Here is a 21,384-nt window from a genome sequence, read left to right on the forward strand (position 1 = left end):
TGTGGAGGCGTTTAGCAGGTTCCAGTGCACAGAGGGGAAATGCAGGGAATGCATTTCCCCAGGCGGGGTCGTGTAGAGCGGTGGAGATGGATCAGAGTTCAAGGAGGCCCAGACACCTCCAGTCTGCAGTGCAGAGCATCAGAGAGAAAGCAGCTACGCAGGAAAAGAGGCCCAGAAATCCGCAGAGGGGCCCATTTGCGTCTCCGGCTCCGGACCAACCTTTGTATTCATAGTGTGAAGTTCCATGGGCCAGGCAAAGAGTCAGCAGGGGAAGAACAGTGACCAAGGACCTGTGAGCTGACCAACTAGTAAAATTCTCACAGAGGTGGGAGGTGTTCCAGAGCCAAACAATAGTGGAGCTCTAGAGTGGAGAACTCTTTCAACTCCTAGAGAATGCCGTGCCCCAGGAAAAGGAGTACTCCAGACCTGGCGTAGAGGCTACTCTGGACCTGCCCTGACAAAGTTCTAAAAGCTCCAAAACTATCAAACTGCCAGAGCTGAAAGGGGAAGGAGAAAATACACAACTGTATTTGGAGACTTAACACTCCTCTCTCAATGACTGATGGAAAGGTGGACAGAAAATCCATAAGGGCTTAGACTTCTGAAACCAGACCATCAATCAACACAACAATTAATATTTTAAAACATCATAGCCACTCACTATACAATCTGTATTCTTTTCAAGGGTATGTGGGCTAAGACAAATCAGTTCATAAATCCAGTTTAGATACATTTAAAATAACTGAAATCAAATAGCATATTCTCTGACCCACAACAAAATGAAGTTTAACGTCAGTAACAAACAAAGAAATCTAAAACATCCTCACATAATTGGAAATTAGACACCACGCTTCTGGAACTTCCCTGGCAATCCAGCGGTTAGGATTCTGCCCTGACAGTGTGGGGGTCACGGTTCAACCCCACGTTGGGGAATGGGGACCCCACGCCACGCACCACAGCCAGAGGAAAACACTGCGCTTCTAACTCACCCGAAGGTAAAAGAAAATACAAAGGAAATTAGACACCGTTTTGAAATGAATGAAAATGAAAACATGACATATCCAAATATGGGACATGCCGCTAAACTAGTGTTTAGAGAAAAGTTTAGTATCAAATGCCTATATTTATGAAAAAGAAGATCCAAAATCAAAAATCTAAGCTGACATCATAAGAAGCTAGAAAAAAGAAAACTTAAACCCAAAGTTAGTTGAAGAAAATAAATAACAAAGGTACAAGCAGCAATCAATAAAACAGAAAATAAAGAAGCAAAGGAAGAAAAAACAATCTAAGAAATCAAAAGCTGGCTCTTTGAAAGATAACTGACACACTCCAACTATACTAGTAAAGAGAACAGGCAGAGACTGGCCCTACCAGGAGTGTCTTAGAGACGATAAAGAAACGCTATAAACCAGCTTATGCCACAGACAACTTACACAGAATGTAGACATTCCTTGAAAAACACAAACTGCCAGAACTGACATGAGACATTTAAAAATTGGAGAACTCTGCTTCTGGTTAAGTCTCTGACCTGCTTTGTGACACTGGGACTGGGGCCTGTAAACGCCTTCTTTTGCCAGAGAGCCAGGCGGGTACCACGGGGACATTCAGAAGCAAGGAGCCTCCATCCCCAAGACAGTGCGCTCTCTTCTCCCTGCTCCTGCGGCGAGTGACTCACCGCAGCCTCGGGGACAGCCTGTGATGCCTCCCCTCCAGGGAGGGCTTGGGACAACCAGTGGTCCTGACCCGCCAGGTATTTTCACCAACACGCCAGCAGTTTTCCCAGAAAAGTTCCACCAGTGCCTCAAAGGGTAACTTTCTGAAGTTCAGCAGCCTTCCAGGAGGCGGCTTCCCGGTGAGTCTCAAGTCCACCCCCAAAGCCAGGTTGCTGCTTGCCAGCTACAGCGGCACCATCTCAGAGGTTCTGGGCCATCCACAGAACCACGGCCACGCCACCTCCAGAGAGACCTGAATCTCGGCCTTGCCTGGAAACCCTCCTCCAGGTGTGCTCCTTCCTCAAGGACTCTGCCAGGCCAGGAAAGCGACTATCTCCAGAGCTGCACGTCTGTATTCTTCAGGGCTCTCTGCCTCTTAGAAGGTAATCCTGTTACTAGGCAGTAACTCTCTATGCAAAGTTTTTCCTGGTGTAGCTTCTGCCTCCTCAGGCAACCTGACTGATACAACCATCAACTCCATCTAAGATTTAAGAAACTCACAAACTCTTTCACAAAATAAAGAAGAGGAGGGAACACTTGCCAATTGAGTTTATAAAACATCATGCTGGTACTAAAACCAGACAAAGACATTAAAAAAAAAAAAAAAACTAGACCCATATTCCACGTAAACATAAACATAATAACCCTTAACCAAATACCAAGGAATCAAATTCTCTACAATATAAACAGGGTAATAAACACCACTTGATCATGATATATCCAGGAAGGCAAAATTGTTTTAATATTTAAAAATCAAACATGAAATACCATCTTCACAAAATAAAGGAGAAAAATTATATAACTATCTTATTAGGTACATAAAAATCATATAACTTATTAACAAATTGAATCTCTATTCACAATAAAATTCTCCACACACTGGAAATTGAAGGTAACTTTCCCTAGATACAGGGAATCTATAGAAAAGAAACACTATCGCTAACATCACACTTAATGACAAAAGACACTTCTTCCCTAAGATCAGGAATACAGCAAGGACATCGGTTCTTGCCACGTCTTCCCTACCTTGTACTGGAAGTCCTAACCAGTGCAGTACGACACCAGGAACAAAGCAGACCTACGAGAAAGGAAGAAGTAAAACTATCTGTATTCACAGATATTCTTATCTATGTAGAAAATTCTAAACATTTTGTTTTTTTTTAAAAGCTGCTAAAATAAGTGAATTTAGGAATGTGGTGGAACTGCAGGTCAACAAGAGAAAATCAGCTGTATTTTGATGTCTGCACAACAAAGAACTGAAAAATAAAATACGGGGGAACACCATTCACAACAGCATCAAAAAACAAAATATTTCAGGATAAATAAAATATGCATAAAAACTATACAGTGAAAACTACAGAAATTGCCGACAGAAAGTCTCAAAACATGGAGATGGAACATGATCACAGATTGAAGGGTCGACATTATTAAGATATCCATTCTTCCCATCTGTAATGCTGGTGTGATTCCAATCAAAATTCTAGGAAGGACTTTGTAGGAATATATGGGTCAAAAACTGATGGAAATGTAAAGGATCTAGATTATTCAAAACAACTTTGAAGGACAAAGTTGGAGGATATGAGCTGAGCTCACATTTTACTGTTAGTCACCTCCACTGTATAATCATAAGGATTTGATTTAGACCATATGTGAATGGCCTAGCGGTCTTCCCTACTTTCCTCAAGTTAAGCCCAAATTTTGTGGATGATGTGAGCCACAGTCAGCTCCAGATCTTGTTTTTGCTAACTGTACAGAGCTTCTCCATCTTCAGCTGCAAAGAACATAATCAATATGATTTCGGTACTGACCATCTGGTGATGTCTATGTGTAGAGTCATCTGTGTTGTTGGAAAGGGTGTTTGCTAATGAAGAGAATGTGGTATTTGCCTAAAGACAGACATACATATCAGTAGAACAGAATAGAGAGTCTATTATTGGTTGTACACATGTATGGTCAATTGATTTTTGACAAAGGAAGTCTTTTCAACAAATGATGCTGGAGAAACTGAATATTCACACAGGAAGAATATGAACCTCAATCTTCATCTCTCTTCATATAGCAAAAAGTAATGCACAGGGGATCACAGATCTGAATACAAAAACTAAATACACTAAGACCCTAGACAACAAAGAAGAAAACATCCTTGTGAACTTGGGCCAAAGATTTCTTAGGACACCAAAAACACACCTATCATAAAAGGAAAAAAATTACAAATTGGACTTCCAAATTCAAATTTTGTACTTTTCAAAAGATATAGACTTGAAGAAAAATCTACAAAATACATATCTGAGTTTAGAAAACAATTGTGCCTGAAATGTACAGAGACCTCTTACAACTCAATAATAAGACAAGGAACCATATTTTTTAAACGAGCAAAAGATCTGAACAAACTCTTCATGAAAATATATGAATGGGAAATAAGCCCTTGAAAAGATGCCTAGCAGCTAATGAACCTACTACAGAGTCACAAGAAAGGGTTAAAATTAAAAGTAATAATAACAGGAAGCACTGACAAGAATATAGAGCAACTGAAATTCTCAAACATTTCTAATGGGAGTACAAAATCATACAATTAACCTGGAAATGTTTGATAGTTTCTTATAACGTTGAACACACACTTCCCATTAAGATCTAGCAATTTCACTTCTTGGCATGTGCCCATGAAAAATGAAAACATACGTCCAGACAAAAGCTTGTACTCGAATGTTCATAACAACTTTATTTGTAATTCTGAAAGTTGGGGGAACAAATGGTGATATACCCCTTCAACAGTAAATCATTGATATACATAGCACATAAACAAATGTCAAAAACTTCAGGATAAGTAAAAGAAATTATTCGTAAAAGAGTACAAAGTGTATGATACCGTTTTTATAATGTTTTGGAACAAGGAAATTTTATCAACAGTGACAGAAATCAGATCAGTGATTGCTTGGGATCAGGGTGGGGTGACGGTAAACGACTGCACAGGTGTAAGAGAGAACTTTCTGGAGCGATGAAACCGTTTGATATCTTGGTTTATCCATTTACCAAGACTCATGGAACTGAACACTTAAAATGCAAACATTTTACTATATGTAAATTATACCTAAGTTAATTTTAAAAAATATGTAGTGACCTAAACTGGAAATCACTTAAACTGGTTTTAATTTAAAAATTTTCCTCTGTAACCTGATTTATTCTAAAATTTACTTTCTTGTCTCTAATGGTAATACAAAACTTCATGTCAATTTAGCCTACATTAAATCATTATAAATTCCAAAACTGTAGAATTAGTTCAATGAACTTTTAAACCTTCATTATTAAAAAAAAATTTATTTTATCCACATGAATAACTAATTTGCTTCAAGGGGGTACACTAATGATTAGATATAAATTATAAAGCATGAGAAACATTCTCACCTACACTTGAACATATTTGTACTTCAATTAAATAAATACTTCTAACCACAACAAAATATTAGAGGATGATCCAGTTCTATAAACCAGCAAAAGGTTAGGTGATCATCTTCCAGGCACAAGGAGATGGAAATATTCATTAGTTATTTTGGTTTGTCACCAATGCCGGAAGAGAAGTCAGACCAGAAAGCCACAAAGAAATGAAACAAAAAATGTGCTACAATTTTACCTTTGGACCCACTAACAGCACTGGCTACATGCCAGGGAGCTTTCTTCCTCCTTCCAGCCACCCGGGAAAACGTTCACAGAGTTGTAAGGGTCACAAGACTAAACGCTGGACACCCCCCAAAAAAATGCAGGTAACCCAATTAATCTGCTAATATTTATTACTGTAGAAATATCTTTAGAGGTAGTTATTAATGAGTTATTTTTCAAATCATCTCACTCATCATAATTCAAAAATATATCACTTTAAAAAGGAAAAGAAAAAATACTTTTCAGAGTGCAGGCGTAACATGTTGGAGTGGTTTCCGCACAGCAGTGCTTCCAGGGTCTGCAGCTTCCTATGAGGGCAGCGCGGCCCGCGATGAGGACACACGGGGAGCGTGAACACACACCGCCGGGACGAGCACGTCCTGGCCATCTGCACGGGCAAGAAAGATGACGAAAGCTCCCTCGGCATTAACACAAGGCCTCGGGGTCTAACACCCTAGCCATGCCCAAGGATGGGACCCGTGTACTTCATGTCCTCTGTATGGGACACATCCGGTCATGTTAAAGCTTCATCTGTTTCCCCTTGGAATTAGTTCTAAAATAATCTTCAAGAGGCTCAGCAAAAATATATTTTTCTCCCCATTTCCTCTTCATTACTTTTCGCCTCTGAAAGGCTCCTATATTGATCATCAAAACGAGAATTGGCTCTGAACCAAAACCAAAAAGAAGGACAGTGCAGAGTGTCCCGTGGCCCTCTGTGGATTAGTGCGAGGCTTCCACACGGAAGTTGTCAAACTGCGCGAATTCAAAGGAGTGAGTCCCAATCGCGGCCCAGCCGTTTCCTGGGAAGTTCACAGAGATGTTCTTCCAGAGGGTCTTGCCATTCAGTTTGCCGGAGGAGGAGCGACCCTGGAGAGGAGAGAGACACGGGAAAACGGTCCTCTGAAGCCTGCTGCTCAGTGGAGGGCCCACCCACTCAGTGCAGCAAACATTCTTCTCACGCAAGACTCATCAAGGCAAAACGATCCCACAACTTTGAGCAGAAGTTTGAAATGCAGGGGAAATTTTCCCAAAGGAAATTCTCATCTATTTATATAAACAGTTCTCAAGGCACAAGAATACCTCAATATTTCCTGTACTCCCCCAAAATGCTGTAAAATCTGCAGGAATGTAACACTTTTCATAACATTATGACAATATTATAGACAAAAGCTCACTAAAATAAAACACATTTCTTATACACGTAGTTGCAATTACATCCTTTGTAGCTTACAGCTACCAGCTCTTCAGACAGGACTACAGGGGCCAAGATGTTTATTTAAGGTCTTCATTAAGGAGCATCAGCCCAGCCAAGAGAAGAGTAATTAACCTTCATTTTATTGTTTTATCCTCATGTACAGAATATCACTTCGAGGTCATATCAAAAGCTCACCCTTATGTTAGAAAAACAGTAACCAGCATTTAAACTGGTGACTGGTAGGGGCAGGGGGAGTGGATGGAAGAGAGAAATATTCGCAGGAACAACGTACTGGTCACTGACAGAGAAAGATAAGCTAACACCTTGCTCAGCCGCTGCCCTTCCTACTTAGCTAAGCGCCTGGCACACAGCTCTTACCATTATTACAACTTGCTTGTGAGCAAACGTTCACAACACACTCCTTCCAGCCACATTTAAAACTAGTTCATTTCAAAAGGGTGAAAAGCAGAAGATCCGAAGCACTAGGTGGAGTCAGAATAAAATCTGCTCTTGAGTCCTACACTTATAATGGAATGGGCCTTCACTTAGTTCTTGTGTTTTATGGCTGCAGACATGGCGACGAGCAATCAGAATCACAGATTTACCGGCGATGCTCAGACCTGAATTCGAGTTGCCCAACTCCACATGCAGAGCCACATACGCTCCCATTACTGCACACCTCACAGCAATCCAGCTCCAGCTCTGAAAGTGCTTATTGACCACTGAGGGACTGGTGACTATTACACTGAGCCCGGGGCTCCAGCACACAAACTGCATTAAGCACAAACGCCCGTCTCCCCGCCTCAGCTCCAGACTCGGCTGCCCAAGCCTCCGACCGCCGCTCCCACCCGGCCCGTCAGAGCGCGCCCTCCGCTCAGACCTCAGCTCGGTCACCACCTCCAAGAGGCCTTCCCTGACTGCTATCTGGAGAATCTGGCAGGGAAGCCACTTTATCTCATTATCCCATTTTTATCTTCACAGTTTTATTTGCTTATTTATAGCAGGAGTCAGCCAGCCCTGGCCCACAGCCCAGCCACCTATTTTTATAAATTCAGTGGAACACAGCCACCCCCGTTCCTCCACCTACTGTCAAAGGCTCCACTCTCACTACAAAAGCAGAGCTGAAGAACTGCAAAATAGACCATAGGGCGCTCAAGGCCTAAAACAGTTCCTCTTTGGCCCTTTACAGAAAAAAAAAAAGCTTAATAACTCCTGTCCCAGTAGAACATAGGCTCTGAGAGAACAGGAATCTTGTCTGTCTAGTTTACTATTGTATCCCTAGTATTTAGAATAGTACCTACAGTAGACACTTGATAAAAATGTGTCGAATGAAAAAAAATAATCATCTAACTCTCAAACAACCCACAGAGCTTACTTCCATTTTAAAGATAAGGACACAGAGGTTCACAAAGGTGAAACAACCCAGACACACGCTAGCACCCCAAGGACTTGGTTTGCTGGTATCACGGCAGGTTCTCCGCCTGTTTTCCACTGTTTATCACACTTTCCCAGTCTCATCTGATAACATAAAACGTTAACCAAAAAAAAAAAAGACACAAGAAAAGAACATTTTACCTCCAGGAACTGGAATCGGCAATACTTACATTCAGAGTTAAAGTGAGTGTATACCATTTTTTTGCTGTAACATCAGCATGTCCTAAACTATATATGATCCATCCAGCTGTAACACAAAAAGATTATCCTAGTTGACATATTTTTAAAATCTAAATCACTGAATCACATAACTCACTGGGGGTTCTTAGGAGCATCCGTATGTAGTAAAGTCAGTCATAATAAAGATCGACATTTCCAAGATCTACAACTGATTTAAAACAAGAAACATCCTTCATTGAGGAATGCATTCAACATGCAGAGATCCTACCCTGAGCCATATACAATACATGAGCTCACAAGAGAATGAGCAAAATAAACTTACAAATCAAGCAGGGTACACGATGCCTTAGCATGTATATTCAGGTCTGTATGTATACCTGATCAGACCGGATATGGAAGATAAGCAGGAACAGTAAAAAAACTACCATAAGACTTCCAGGTAGTGTAACTGACATTAGAGAATTAGAGAGAAAATAATGTCAATTTTTGAATGTATTATATTTGAATGCCTGACAGAAACCCAGGATGAGATGTTCAATGGGCAGTTTAAGACACAGGGCAGTGGGGACTGAAGACAGACTTAAATCTCTAGTTCCACTTTTTCCACTACTTCATTTTGAGACCTTCAGCAAATCAATTAACCTCTCTGGCACTCTCTTTTGGATTGGAAAATTCGAGGTACCTTCCAGACCAGTCATGCTATGATTATGCAATTTCTATTCTAATATCCTTATTACCCACTCACTCTTTAACTTCTATTTTATCATTGGAGCCCTTTAACCTAAGAAAGAAGCAAAGGGGGAAAACAATAGGAAAGAAGACTTCTTATTAATGCAGGATGAAAGTCAAGAGACTTTGAATCAGAAAGAGTCAGCTATAAGATCTAGTTTCAACAGAGTGGTGTGTACCCAAACCAAAGCGAAGTGGGTGGAATTCAACTTGAACAGATTCTAAGTACCTATTCTAGATAAAATACTATTATACATAAGACAGAGACTGTTAAGATGAATAATAAAGTCAAGCTGTTTTCAAGTTATTGACTAAATTAGGAAATAGGGTATGTCCATTTTAAGCAAGTTAATTCTTCCCTTTATATTTCCATAAGCACAACAGCAACATTCTTATAGTTCTGCTTTTTTTTAAATTTCCTGAGTATTCTCTCCTTACCCCCACGCCCTACTCTACCAGCCTAGCTCAAGTCAGCAGTACCCGAGAGGCTGTGCACAATTTCCTCTTTCACAGGGCTGCCTCTGTACTAATTAATTAACACTATAATTTGGAATCGTTTGGTGTTTGCTTACACACATTGAATCTCTTCCCAATTAGATGCTCAAACATGGTGAGGTATTTCATTACTCCCACAGGTAACAAGCAGACACTCACAGCAACGTATCACATAGTAAATCATGCGCTACAGAAAAAACCACTTACCTAGATCGCCTGTGACTCTGTAGGTTCCATTTGCAAAAATCCAGAAGAAAATCCCCCTGGCACTTCTAATCAAAATACCACCTTTATTGACTCTTCCAGCAATGAACACGCCTCCCTTCTCAGGGGTCTCTATGTACACATCGCACTTTATAGTCAGGTTGGACCTGCAGAATCAGAGTGTTAGCGCTGTTAATTATGTCATTGCAAATGCAGCACCAACGCTCACCTCACCGTCACACGCTTCCAGACTTCTAATTGAGGGGGTATGTGTTTCGCTAAGTCCACATTAACAGCAGGTATGGGCTTCAAGAACCTTCCCCAGTAATGGTTTTAAATTTTACATGACTAAAGTCAAGTCATTTCATTGCCTCTCTTAAATGACTTACTGTTGGAAAATAATACTGTTTTCAAGTTTCCTAAGAATGCATTTCCTGTATTTCTATAATAAAATAACTTCTCGTTCTAAGAATATAATAAGAATCCATTTTTTTCTAGGAATACATAAAAGATAGGTTTCCATGTAAGCCTGAGCAAAAAGGTTTATTACATTTACATCAGCAAAGAGAAACAGTGAAGACTACATATTAGGAGCCTCTGGGAAAAGTTACTTCGAGGCTGATTTTTACATTTAACCATAACAAGACTTAGAAATGACAGAAGAAAGATCTAAAATTATTTTCTCTGTCAAGTCAGAGTCAACTCTACCTTGACTCTACAGCGGCATTTTCAGACTTGAGCCCCACGGAAATCACCCTGGAGGGGGTGTTCGATTCTGCCTGCTGGCCCCACCCTCAGGGTCTGACTCAGCAGGTCTAGGGTGGGCCCTTGAACCTGTGTGTCTAACAGACTGCCAGGTGACGCTGATGCTGCAGGTCCAGGAACCTCACTCTGAGAGCCATTTTCCCCTACAGGTTACCTCTATGAACAGGCAGTAAAATCCCGGTTTTGGCAGTGCTGACTGACAGAGTGTATCAAAGGGAGAGAAGGATTCAGCCAACCAGGAGCTCTTCTCCGGCTTCCTTTCACAAACGCAACCAGACTTCCTTTGCAGTGATTTGCTGTTGTCTAGTTGCTAAGTCATGTCCAACTCTTTGTGATCCCAAGAACTGCAGCCCACCACGCTTCCTTGTCCATGGAATTCTCCAGGCAAGACTACTGGAGTGGGTTGCCATTGCCTTCTCCAAGGGATCTTCCTGACCCAGCGATCAAACCCACATCTCTTGCACTGGCAGGTAGGTTCTTTACCTCTGCGTCACCAGGGAAGCCCATAATCACCCCAATCCAACATGACCTTTGAAAACAATTCCCCTCCTATTCAAATCTGAAGTGCAAATGGGAAAGAATTAGCTTGCACACAGCCAAGCAATAAAGCAAGCAATTTATCTAAAACTAAGAATGCCAAGAAATACATTTATCGAAATGGGGAGAATAGATCTAGAATTATGTGGTTTTCACATTTTTCATCAGTGAATTTTGCAGTGAAATGTTACTTTGTAAAGGAAAATATAAAAAAGAAGCACCTACAACAGGTACACAACCATCAGAAAAATCCTCATTTAATCGTTTAATCAAAGCTGGGCTACTTTACAGGAAGATCAAATGCTAAGTAGCTAAAGCCCAGTCTGTCCTGTATGTCCTCCCACTGCAAAGGGTGCTCTTCTCTTTACCACCAGCATGAAACCGCCTGGGATCGGACTTGCTCCTTAAATCCCCTACCTCTCTGTTGGTTCATCGGACGCTGTCAGCACCATAAACTCATTCTATTTAGTGTGAGAGTGAGAGAAGATCAAATGTTTTCCTTTTTTACATCACATAATAAACGATTCTTGCATCAGAACTTACAGGCAATTTTACAGATAATGAATAAAATAGAATAAAAGTTTGGCTTCATCTTCCATAATCATAACCCCTCAGAAGTGCTGAGAGAATAAAAACCAGCCAACATATTAAGTAAATTTGATCAAAAGGATTCAGAGTTCAGGTCTGTTCAGAAAAAAGATAGTTTTGTGATTGTCCTCAGATCCCAGCCAAAGCTTGCTAATGAGATGAAAGTCTGAAGTAGCTTTGGGAAAGTCCACCCTCTATAGTCAAATTACTGTGCTGACACTTAACTAAGTCTAAATGTGAGGGAAGTTCTGTCCTAAACACAGTTCTAAGAACTGATGGCGCCCTGCATGCGTAGAGCTGACTGACTGGACTAGCACTACGGATACACTCTGCTAACTTTCTGTTTCCTGCCCTCAGGGAGCAGACAGTGATTAAAACAAGGCTGTGAGCGGAAGTCCAAGGAGCAGGGGCTCCAGCACAGGACAGACCTGGCCTCTTGCCCTGGTTCTGGAATTTAAAAGTGTGGGATCTTGAACAATCTTACCCCATGCCTCAGGTTCCCAGTCTGTAAGGCAGGCAGGGTGCTGCCTTCAGCATAAAGCAGCCATGGGAAGCACAGGCCAGCGTTCAGTGTTACCCAGCTTTCACTCCCTCCGCTCCCTGCAATAACCGGGCATCACGGCCAGAGGGCAGAAATGAACGTGGGATGCCTGTGCGTCTCTCAACAGATCTGGCTCCCCTGCACCGAGAACAGGAAAATGAGAAGCAACACAAAGTAAACAGGATGAGAGCAAATTTTAAAAGATTTTGGAATCAGGCCCAGAAGTGTGGCTCGGGTTTGGCCACAGGCGAGGGTCGCGGCGTACTCCTGAGCAGTGAAAAAACAGGAGGAGGGTGGAGCGTAAGAAGGACTGAAGCAGTCCTCTCTCGATGTGCGTGATTGCGATTTCCTGGTTCTTTTTCTTTCAGAATATGTCACTCTTTCCTTCTCTCCCCACTTCACTTCACCCTCCCCTTCCCTACCTCCTTCCCCACTGCAATAGTAAGATTCAGTACTGCTATGTAAATACTGCAAAACCTTCAAAGTTATGAAGAGCTTTGGTTAATCCTTGGATGGTGTTCTATATCATCTCTCTACTACAATGAAATTCTCTCAACTTTTCCAGAGTCTCAGTCAGAAACAAAAGATTTGGGTTTCAGAGAGAACTTCATGTAGAATATTCACAGGCATGGGGGATAAGGGTTGGCCCACAAAGTTAAAGGTTATCTATGGCAGCTGCCTTCCAGACTAGTGGTCAAAATATAACAAGGCCCATCCCTTAGACAAATAAGCTCAGTCACCTGTCTTACAATAAGATCATTAGTTAAAAAAAAAAAAAAAAAAAAGGAAATCAAAAAGCCCACTGACATGACCAGAATATCCAGATAAAGTGTCTAGTACAGAGGTCAAATTGCCAACATCCATTGGATCATCAAGAAAGCAAGAGAGCTCCAGAAAACCATTTACTTCTGCTTTATTAACTACACCAAAGCCTTTGACTGTGTGGATCACAACAAACTGTGGAAAATTCTTCAACAGATGAGAATACCAGACCACCTTACCTGCCTCCCTGAGAAATCTGTATACAGGCCAGGAAGCAGCAGTTAGAACTGGACATGGAACAACAGACTGGCTCCAAATCGGGAAAGGAGTCTGTCAAGGCTGTATGTTGTCACCCTGTTTATTTAACTTATATACAGAGTACATAATGTGAAATGCCAGGCTGGATGAAGCACAAGCTGGAATCAAGGTTGTCAGGAGAAATATCAATAACCTCAGACATGCAGATTACACATTTATGGCAGAAAGTGAAAAGGAACTAAAAAAAAGCCTCTTGATGAAAGTGAAAGAGGAGAGTGAAAAAGTTAGCTTAAAACTCAACATTCAGAAAACTAAGATCATGGCATCCGGTCCCATCACTTCATGGCAAATAGACGGGAAACAGTGGAAACATGGAGAGACTTTATTTTCTTGAGCTACAAAATCCCTGAAGATGGTGACTGCAGGCCATGAAATTAAAAGACACTCCTTGGAAGAAAAGCTATGACCAAACTTGATGGCATATTAAAAAGCAGAGACATTACTTTGCTGACAAAAGTCCATCTAGTCAAAGCTATGGTTTTTCCAGTAGTCATGTGTGGATGTAAGAGCTGGACTATAAAGAAAGCTGAGCATCAAAGAATTGACGCTTTTGAACTGTGGTGTTGCAGAAGACTCTTGAGAGTCCCTTGGACTGCAAGGAGACCCAACCAGTCCATCCTAAAGGAGATCAGTCCTGAATATTCATTGGAAGGACTGATGCTGAAGCTGAAACTCTAATACTTTGGCCACCTAATGTGAAGAACTGACTCATTGGAAAAGACCCTGATGCTGGGAAAGATTGAAGGTGGGAGAAGAAGGGGACAACAGAGGATGAGATGGTTGGATGGCATCACTGACTCGATGGACATGAGTTTGAGCAAGCTCTGGGAGTTGGTGATGGACAGGAAAGCCTGGCATGCTGTAGTCCATGGGGTCGCAAAGAGTCGGGCACGACTGAGCGACTGAACTGAACAGAGATGCTTGTATAAACAGTATTTCTGTTGTATAAAAAGATAATCCATCAAAGTTATCCTAAATTAGGTAAGAATTCTTTATCCTAATAATTCTTCATGGTGCTATAACGGTTCCAGGAACTTTGGATAACTGAAAGTTTCTGAAGACTTATATCAGAGCTTTCGACTAGAACTTCATTTTATAACACAGATTAAGGCTCTGCAGAAGGGATAAAGACTTTCTGCAGCAGTCCTCAAATAAACAATTCAAGGCTCTCTTCCAAATTATCTTCCTTTCCCTGTCCGATTTCCAAGCTACAGACATGGCTATTTTGCGATTTTGCATTAATAATTACTATCACTGAGGTTGAAATGCTTGTATTTTATGTTTCACAGTGTAAGTATACTAGTTAAATTCACTAGCCAACTGAAAGCTGATTTGCTTTTTACTATTGCCATCTACTGTCACCTTGTAAACAGACGTTGCACAAAGGCAAAGTGTAATTCAAGTATGAATCCAGCAGGTGGCAACACCAGATCAACATATCAGCTCTCCAGCAAAAACAAAACTTAAAAACATGCATATCACAAAGTCTGCTTATACATAAATTTTAAATTATAATTGGGTCCAATGCCCTCAGATTTCACATTAAAACCAAATCTTATCCTGCAATGATTACTATTAAATTGGGGAAATCTGAGGGAAGGACGCCGAACAACAACAAAACAACTGGCTGGTCTGTGCCCACTGTGATATTCAACAGTTACCACATACCTGTTAGGTTCCCAGACAAGGAGGGCTGCTGCGGAGTCCTGGCTTCAGAAAGTACTTGATGACATTACAAGGTTATTTCGCCAGATCTACGGTAAAGACTAGGTCAGTTTTACGTACCACATGTAATCCCCGATAACGCTGATGGTGTTGAAGGCGTCGGCAGCCCACGTGATGGGCCTCTGATTGAGAACCTGGCGCAACGTGAAGCGATGGTCTCCGGGGTCTTCCATATTCACGTAGTATTCAAACACCCCGGTCTGGTCAGCAAAATTTGGAGCTTCACTAAAAAACGGGTAATCTGTTCAGAACACAATAAATTGTGTGTTGAGTTATCAAATCCTTACAGCATCTCTCCTCTCTAATGTTTTCTGGTACATTCTAATATACTTTTGAAAAGTTTTAAATTGGCAACTGATATTTTTTATTGTTCAGTTGCTAAGTCGTGTCCAACTCTTTGCGACCCCATGAACTGCAGCATGCCAAACTGCCCATGGGATTTCCCAGGCAAGAATACTGGAATGGGTTGTCATTTCTTTCTCTAGGGGATGTTACCAACCCAGGGATTGAACCCATATCTCCTGCATTGGCAGGCAGATTCTTTAACACTGAGCTACCAGGGAAATGATACTTATAAACAGTCAAAGGGTAGGGTTTAGGTAATTAAAGAGGTACTGACTTTAATGTAATCTTTATTAAATATCAATATGATCAGTCTGACATACAGACTTTACATAGTCAATCCACACAAATGCTTAAGAGGAAAGATCCTGAGTTCAGGAACATGCAGACCTGGGTTCAAAGTCTAGCTCAGTCAGTTCCCCAGGCAAGTTTCTTAACTGCCCTGACTTCCAAGTTTTCAATGGTATGAAAGCGGTATGCATTCAGTAGAAACTGTACCTCAAATTCTGAATTTTGATGAGCACACCCTCTCGTGATGCGGGCAGTGGCAGTGAGCAGCAAAAAGCCACAGCCCCGTCAGCCACACAGTCACGAAGGGTAAACAACAGAGTCACTGAGAAGCATTCTGGCCCCTGACAACCGTCCTGGGCTCACTTTCTTCACAGTATCAGAGGCGACACGCCACACCTCTTTGGGCTTTGTGGTAGATGACTCTCCCCAGCTGCTGGGTCACGTAAGTGCTCGGAGCACACTGAAGGTAGGCCGACTGCGTTAACAGGTTTGGTGGGCTAAGTATATCAAAGTACATGAAGCACGTTTTTTACTTACGGTATTTTCAACTTATGGTGGGTTTATCAGGACCTAACCTACTGTAAGTTGAGTAAGGTCTGTACAACTTCCATTCCAGCAATAACCTCTAAATTTTTTCTGGCACTGAAAATCACAGGGCCCTCAAGTTGTGATGTTACTTGGAAGTAACAGAAAATTAGGTCCCTTTTACCACATACAGACTTAGAACTAAATCAATGTACTTCTTACAGACTCCATCTAGCACCAGTTTGATAGGTAGAAATCTATCCATTACTGCTGAAAATGGGAACCAAGTTAAGTATCAGTACAAAGACTTACCAATGTTGAAGTTATCCTCATAGACAGAAGGGAAGCGCTGGGACTTCGGAGGCGATGGGAAGCTGCCTTTGTGGCCGGAGGTGAGCGTGGTGAGGGTGAACAGCTCATCCTCCTGCAGTTCCAGCGTGAAGCTGCCACCGCTGTCGAGGAGCTGAGAGAGAAATGACGCTGTGGTCAAGCCAGGCGCCTCGGCTCATCTCACACGAGTCAAATAGCTTTTTAAAAAAACGAGCTTAAGAAATGCCAAAGTGATTTCTGTTGGAAGTCCCTAATTATTTGTTAATATACACACTCAATACCAAGGCCCTGGAAATCTTTTTTCTTAAGTTGTTTAGAAGACTTTATACAATTGCATTCTAGAAAGGATATTAAGAGAATTTCACTTCATACAAGGAAGAAGGAACAGATGATCCCCAAATCTATTTCTATCAGTCTATGCCTTTCCATTAGACTGTAAGATATTTAAAGCCTGTGTATGAATTCAATATATTTACCTATGAGATCTGCTTATTTATTTTTTAGGACTTCACTAAGGTAGAAAAATCTGTAAAATCTTACTGTTGACTCAGCTATTAAACACAGAAACCTTACTGTTAATTAAAAAAAGCCCTACCTACTCATTACATGCTCAACACATATTTCAATTAGCAAACTAGGTTTATGTTTTGGCAATTTAATCTCTTAAAGCCAAAATCGCTTCATCTCTAAAATGAGTAGAAAATACTACCACAGAGGGCTGTGTGAGTATTAAATGAGACAATATTTATAAAGTTCTAAGCTCAGTGAGCGACCCAGAAGAAATATTCCCTACATCATAGGTGTCCTACAGCAAATACAGGCCTCTAAAGACAGTGAAAGCGTTTGCATAACTGATGTTGGCACTAAATGTGGGTCCACTTCATGAAATCTGAGCAGTTCTCCTTTTCTACTTTGAATTAAATGTGTTTATATCACACCCTAGCTTTAATAGATTGTTGGTCAGATCTATGACATACCTAATACCATATTCTGGCTTAGGAATAATCCTAAATGATACACTTTTCTTATGGGAAAATCAATTTCATGATACTATTTCTAGCAATGTGTCGTACAAAAAGTAGATGCTACACTTACTTCATTTATTGATAGTGACTAGTTGAGTCACAGAACATTAATAATTACCAGAAAAAGTAGATTTGTGTCAATTAGGTGAAGTGATGTGCTTGCACGGACCAATTCAGTCTTTGAAACATTTACTGATGAGAAACCACCATTTACTAAGCTCCACACTAGGCACCTGGGACAAAAAGGCAGGGACCTTTAAGGATGTATAAGGCGGGGACTCAGTCATCGAGGCATCCGGTGCAGCAAGGACGTGCTTACTAGGCAAACACACATCCCCAGGTGGCTGTGACCCTAAGACTGGTGGGAAGGCTTCAGAGAAAGCTACACTTGGGCTGAGTCTTGAAGGATGATAAAAATACAAACAGAAGGCATCCCAGGAGGAAGAAAAATCATGTACAAAGTCACAGAAGTAATTAACTTGGCATACCCATGCTCTGAAAATTGCAAGAAGTTTAGTGTGAGAAGAAAGATCAATTTAGTAGGACAGGCCTTTCGAAAAGAAAGCATTCTTTTAAAAATAATAATAAAAAAGAAAAAGAAAAAGAAAGCATTCTTTTACCTCATGAGGTATTAATGAGGTCACATGTTACACTAAGGAATGTGAACTGACAAAATCATTAAGGCATTTGAGCAAAGGACAGACAAAATCCAGCTCTGGGAGCAGTGTGATGTTTGGCAGAGAGTCTTAAAAGAGCAAGAGAGAGTTTCTGAAATCCAAGAGAGATACAATGAGGAACTGAACAAGCAGGAGCAGTAGGAATGGAGAATAAGGCATGGGCAAGAGAACTATGTGGGTGATACTGTCTGTACTTGATCACTGAGGGTATTCAAAGAATGGGTGGGAATGACAGTCTCAAATGAGACTCAAATTTCTGACCTGGGCAACCAAGTGATGGTACCATTCACCAAGACAAACTATACATCAAGAGCAAACCCATCCACCAAAACATCCTTCCTTGAAGAGGCCTTCTATTTTAAAAAATGGGGGGCAACTTTATCTCTATTATGCTTCAGCCATAAATCAATTATGAAATTAAAAACTAATTCATTAATCAAATTTCTGTCCCCTCTAATGCTGCAGTGCTCAAACTGTAGGAATTTATTTAACACTACCCATAGAGAGTCCAGTTGTTTGAAGAGAAACCTCTCTGGTGGTTTTCCGAGCTTGGTATACCACACCTGCAGCTCTGGTATTTCACTCTGAGAAGGAAACACAAGGACAGCACTGTTGAGTGATTCATCATCTTCTCTTGGAGGACTTCCAAAACCTGTACCAGCAAGAATGCACCAAGGACAATGTGCACTCCATCTCTATCTACCCAAAGACCCAGCTCAAACCTTAAGTAATAATCATTTCAAAAGTAGGAAGACATTATTCAAGCAAATACTTTATTTCCTACAAACACTGCAGATTTTTGGCAAATGTTAAAAAAGATTTGTATCTTTGCTTCAAAAATACTCATTATTATTATACCTATATAAAAAGCTTTTTAAGAATTTTCTGGCATTAAAAAACAATGCTTATGCAATTAGTAAAAAGTGCACTGTATGTATTTCTGTGTTCAAATCTGACAATAGGTAGAAATAACAAGAATTTTGTATGTTTTTATATAGAATGTTGTAAAGAGCAGTGCTGGAAAGCTTCCTCAACTACACAAATGATGCTCTACCAAAAAGAACAACCTTCATGCAAGTGACTTTTGTCAGGATTCTTCAAAACCACTCAGAGCATTACCTCCTGGTGGCTTCTGTACTTCCTGACTAAAACCAGTCAGCAAAGAGAACACACCAAGGCATTTAACGATGCATATGCAAACTCTTATAGCTTACAATATTTCACTTAAAACCTCCTAGCTCATGATAAAATATATAAATTCTCAAATCAAAGCCAAAATAAAAGTTCCACTTATTTACTTACAAAAGAACCCTCAAGATCGAACGTAGCAAACTGATGTGACACGTTGAAATAGGGCAGAAGTGGCCGTATACACTTGGAATGTTTATGACTCTAAGGAGAAAAAAGTCATGTAAGTTATTTAGATGAGACATAGGACATTTTAAAGAGAAAGTCATTTACTGCACCCAGATTAACAGAAGTGACACACACTAGGTGACAAAGAGTGAAACATGTATGCTATCAAGGGTGAAACAGATCGCCAGCCCAGGCTGGATGCATGAGACAAGTGCTCGGGGCTGGTGCCCTGGGAAGACCCAGAGGAATCGGGTGGAGAGGGAGGTGGGAGGGGGGATCGGGATGGGGAACACATGTAAATCCATGGCTGATTCATGTCAATGTATGGCAAAAACCACTACAGTATTGTAAAGTAATTAGCCTCCAACTAATAAAAATAAATAAAATAAATAAATAAAATAAAGCAAGGGAAAAAAAATGTATTTCAAATTTTTAAAGACTTTTTCTAACAAAACCTTTGTTGAATGTCTATTGTGTGTGCCTATGCAATATTGCTCTTTAAAACATCAGACTTTTCTTCCATCACCAGTCACATCCACAATGTGAAATGTCTGTTCATTTCCAAGGCAAACCATCCAATACCACAGTAATCCAAGTCTAAACCCCAACCACTAATGCTGAAGAAGGTAAAATTGAAGAGTTCTATGGAGACCTACCAGACCTTCCAGAACTAAGAATTAACACCAAAAATTGATGTCCTTTTCATCACAGGGGACTGGACTGCAAAAGAAGGAAATTAAGAGATACTAGAGTAACAGGCAAATATGGCCTTGGAGTACAGAATGAAGCAGGGCAAAGGCTAATAGACTTTTGCAAAGAGAATTCACTGGTCATGGCAAACACCCTCTTCCAACAACACAAGAGATGACTCTACACACGGACATCACCAGATGGTCAACACCGAAATCAGACTGATTATATTCTTTGTAGCTGAAGATGGAGAAGTTCTATACAGTCAGCCAAAACAAGACCAGGAGCTGACTGTGGCTCAGATCCTGAACTGCTTATTGCAGTAGGGTAAACCATTGAACCATTCAGGTACAATCTAAATCAAATTCCTTAAGATTATACAGCAGAAGTGACAAATAGATTCAAAAATTAGATCTGATAGACAGAGTGCCTGAAGAAATATGGACAGAGGTTCATAACACTATACAGGAGGTGATGATCAAAACCACCCCCAAGAGAAAGAAATGCAAAAAGGCAAAATGGTTGTCTGAGGAGGCCTTACAAGTAGCTGAGAAAAGAAGAGAAGCTATAGGCAAAGGGGAAAAGGAAAGGTATCGCCATCTGAATGCAGAGTTCCAAAGAACAGCAAGGAGAGAAGGGAAAGCCTTCCTCAGCAATCAATTGCAAAGAAACAGAAGAAAACAATAGAAGGGGAAAGACTAGAGATCTCTTCAAGAAAATTAGAGATACCAAGGGAACATCCCATGCAAAGATGGGCACAATAAAGGACAGAAATGTATGGACCTAACAGAAGCAGAAGATATTAAGAAGAGGTGGCAAAAATACCCAGAGGAACTATACAGAAAAGATCGTCATTACCCAGATAACCACGGTGGTGTGATCACTCACCTAGAGCCAGACATCTTGGAGTGAGAAGTCAAGTGGGCCTTAGGAAGCACCACTATGAACAAAGCTAGTGGAGGTGATGGAATTCCAGCTGAGCTATTTCAAATCCTAAAACTGATGCTGTGAAAGAGCTACACTCAATATGCCAGCAAATTTGGAAAACTCAGCAGTGGCCACAGGACTGGAAAAGGTCAGTTTTCATTCCAATACCAAAGAGAGGTATTGCCAAAGAGTATTCGAACTACCACACAATTGCACTCATTTCACACATTAGCAAAGTAATGCTCAAAATTCTCCAAGTCAGGCTTCAACAGTACATGAACCGTGAACTTCCAGATGTTCAAGCTGGATTTAGAAAAGAGGAGGAATCTGAGATCATATTGCCAACATCCATTTTATCATCAAGAAAGCAAGAGAATTCCAG

General features: G+C 40.8%; 1 protein-coding gene across 4 annotated transcripts in view; it reads right to left on the minus strand.

Annotated features, from left to right (window-relative positions):
- Positions 1-4,411: 4,411 nt before the first annotated feature.
- The window catches only part of GALC (galactosylceramidase), a 51,116-nt gene continuing 34,143 nt past the window's right edge, over positions 4,412-21,384 (minus strand). For all 4 annotated transcript variants that reach the window (XM_065941967.1, XM_065941968.1, XM_065941969.1 and 1 more), the window contains 7 exons: positions 19,332-19,421; positions 18,527-18,613; positions 16,310-16,460; positions 14,900-15,080; positions 9,607-9,770; positions 8,166-8,242; positions 4,412-6,233 (listed from right to left, as the gene is read on the minus strand). In XM_065941967.1, coding sequence (XP_065798039.1) covers positions 6,087-6,233; positions 8,166-8,242; positions 9,607-9,770; positions 14,900-15,080; positions 16,310-16,460; positions 18,527-18,613; positions 19,332-19,421 — 897 coding nt within the window. In that variant the 3' untranslated portion in view covers positions 4,412-6,086. The remainder of the gene's footprint in view (positions 6,234-8,165; positions 8,243-9,606; positions 9,771-14,899; positions 15,081-16,309; positions 16,461-18,526; positions 18,614-19,331; positions 19,422-21,384) is intronic.

This window comes from Muntiacus reevesi, chromosome 7, assembly GCF_963930625.1.
Source record: "Muntiacus reevesi chromosome 7, mMunRee1.1, whole genome shotgun sequence".
Taxonomy (NCBI): domain Eukaryota; kingdom Metazoa; phylum Chordata; class Mammalia; order Artiodactyla; family Cervidae; genus Muntiacus; species Muntiacus reevesi.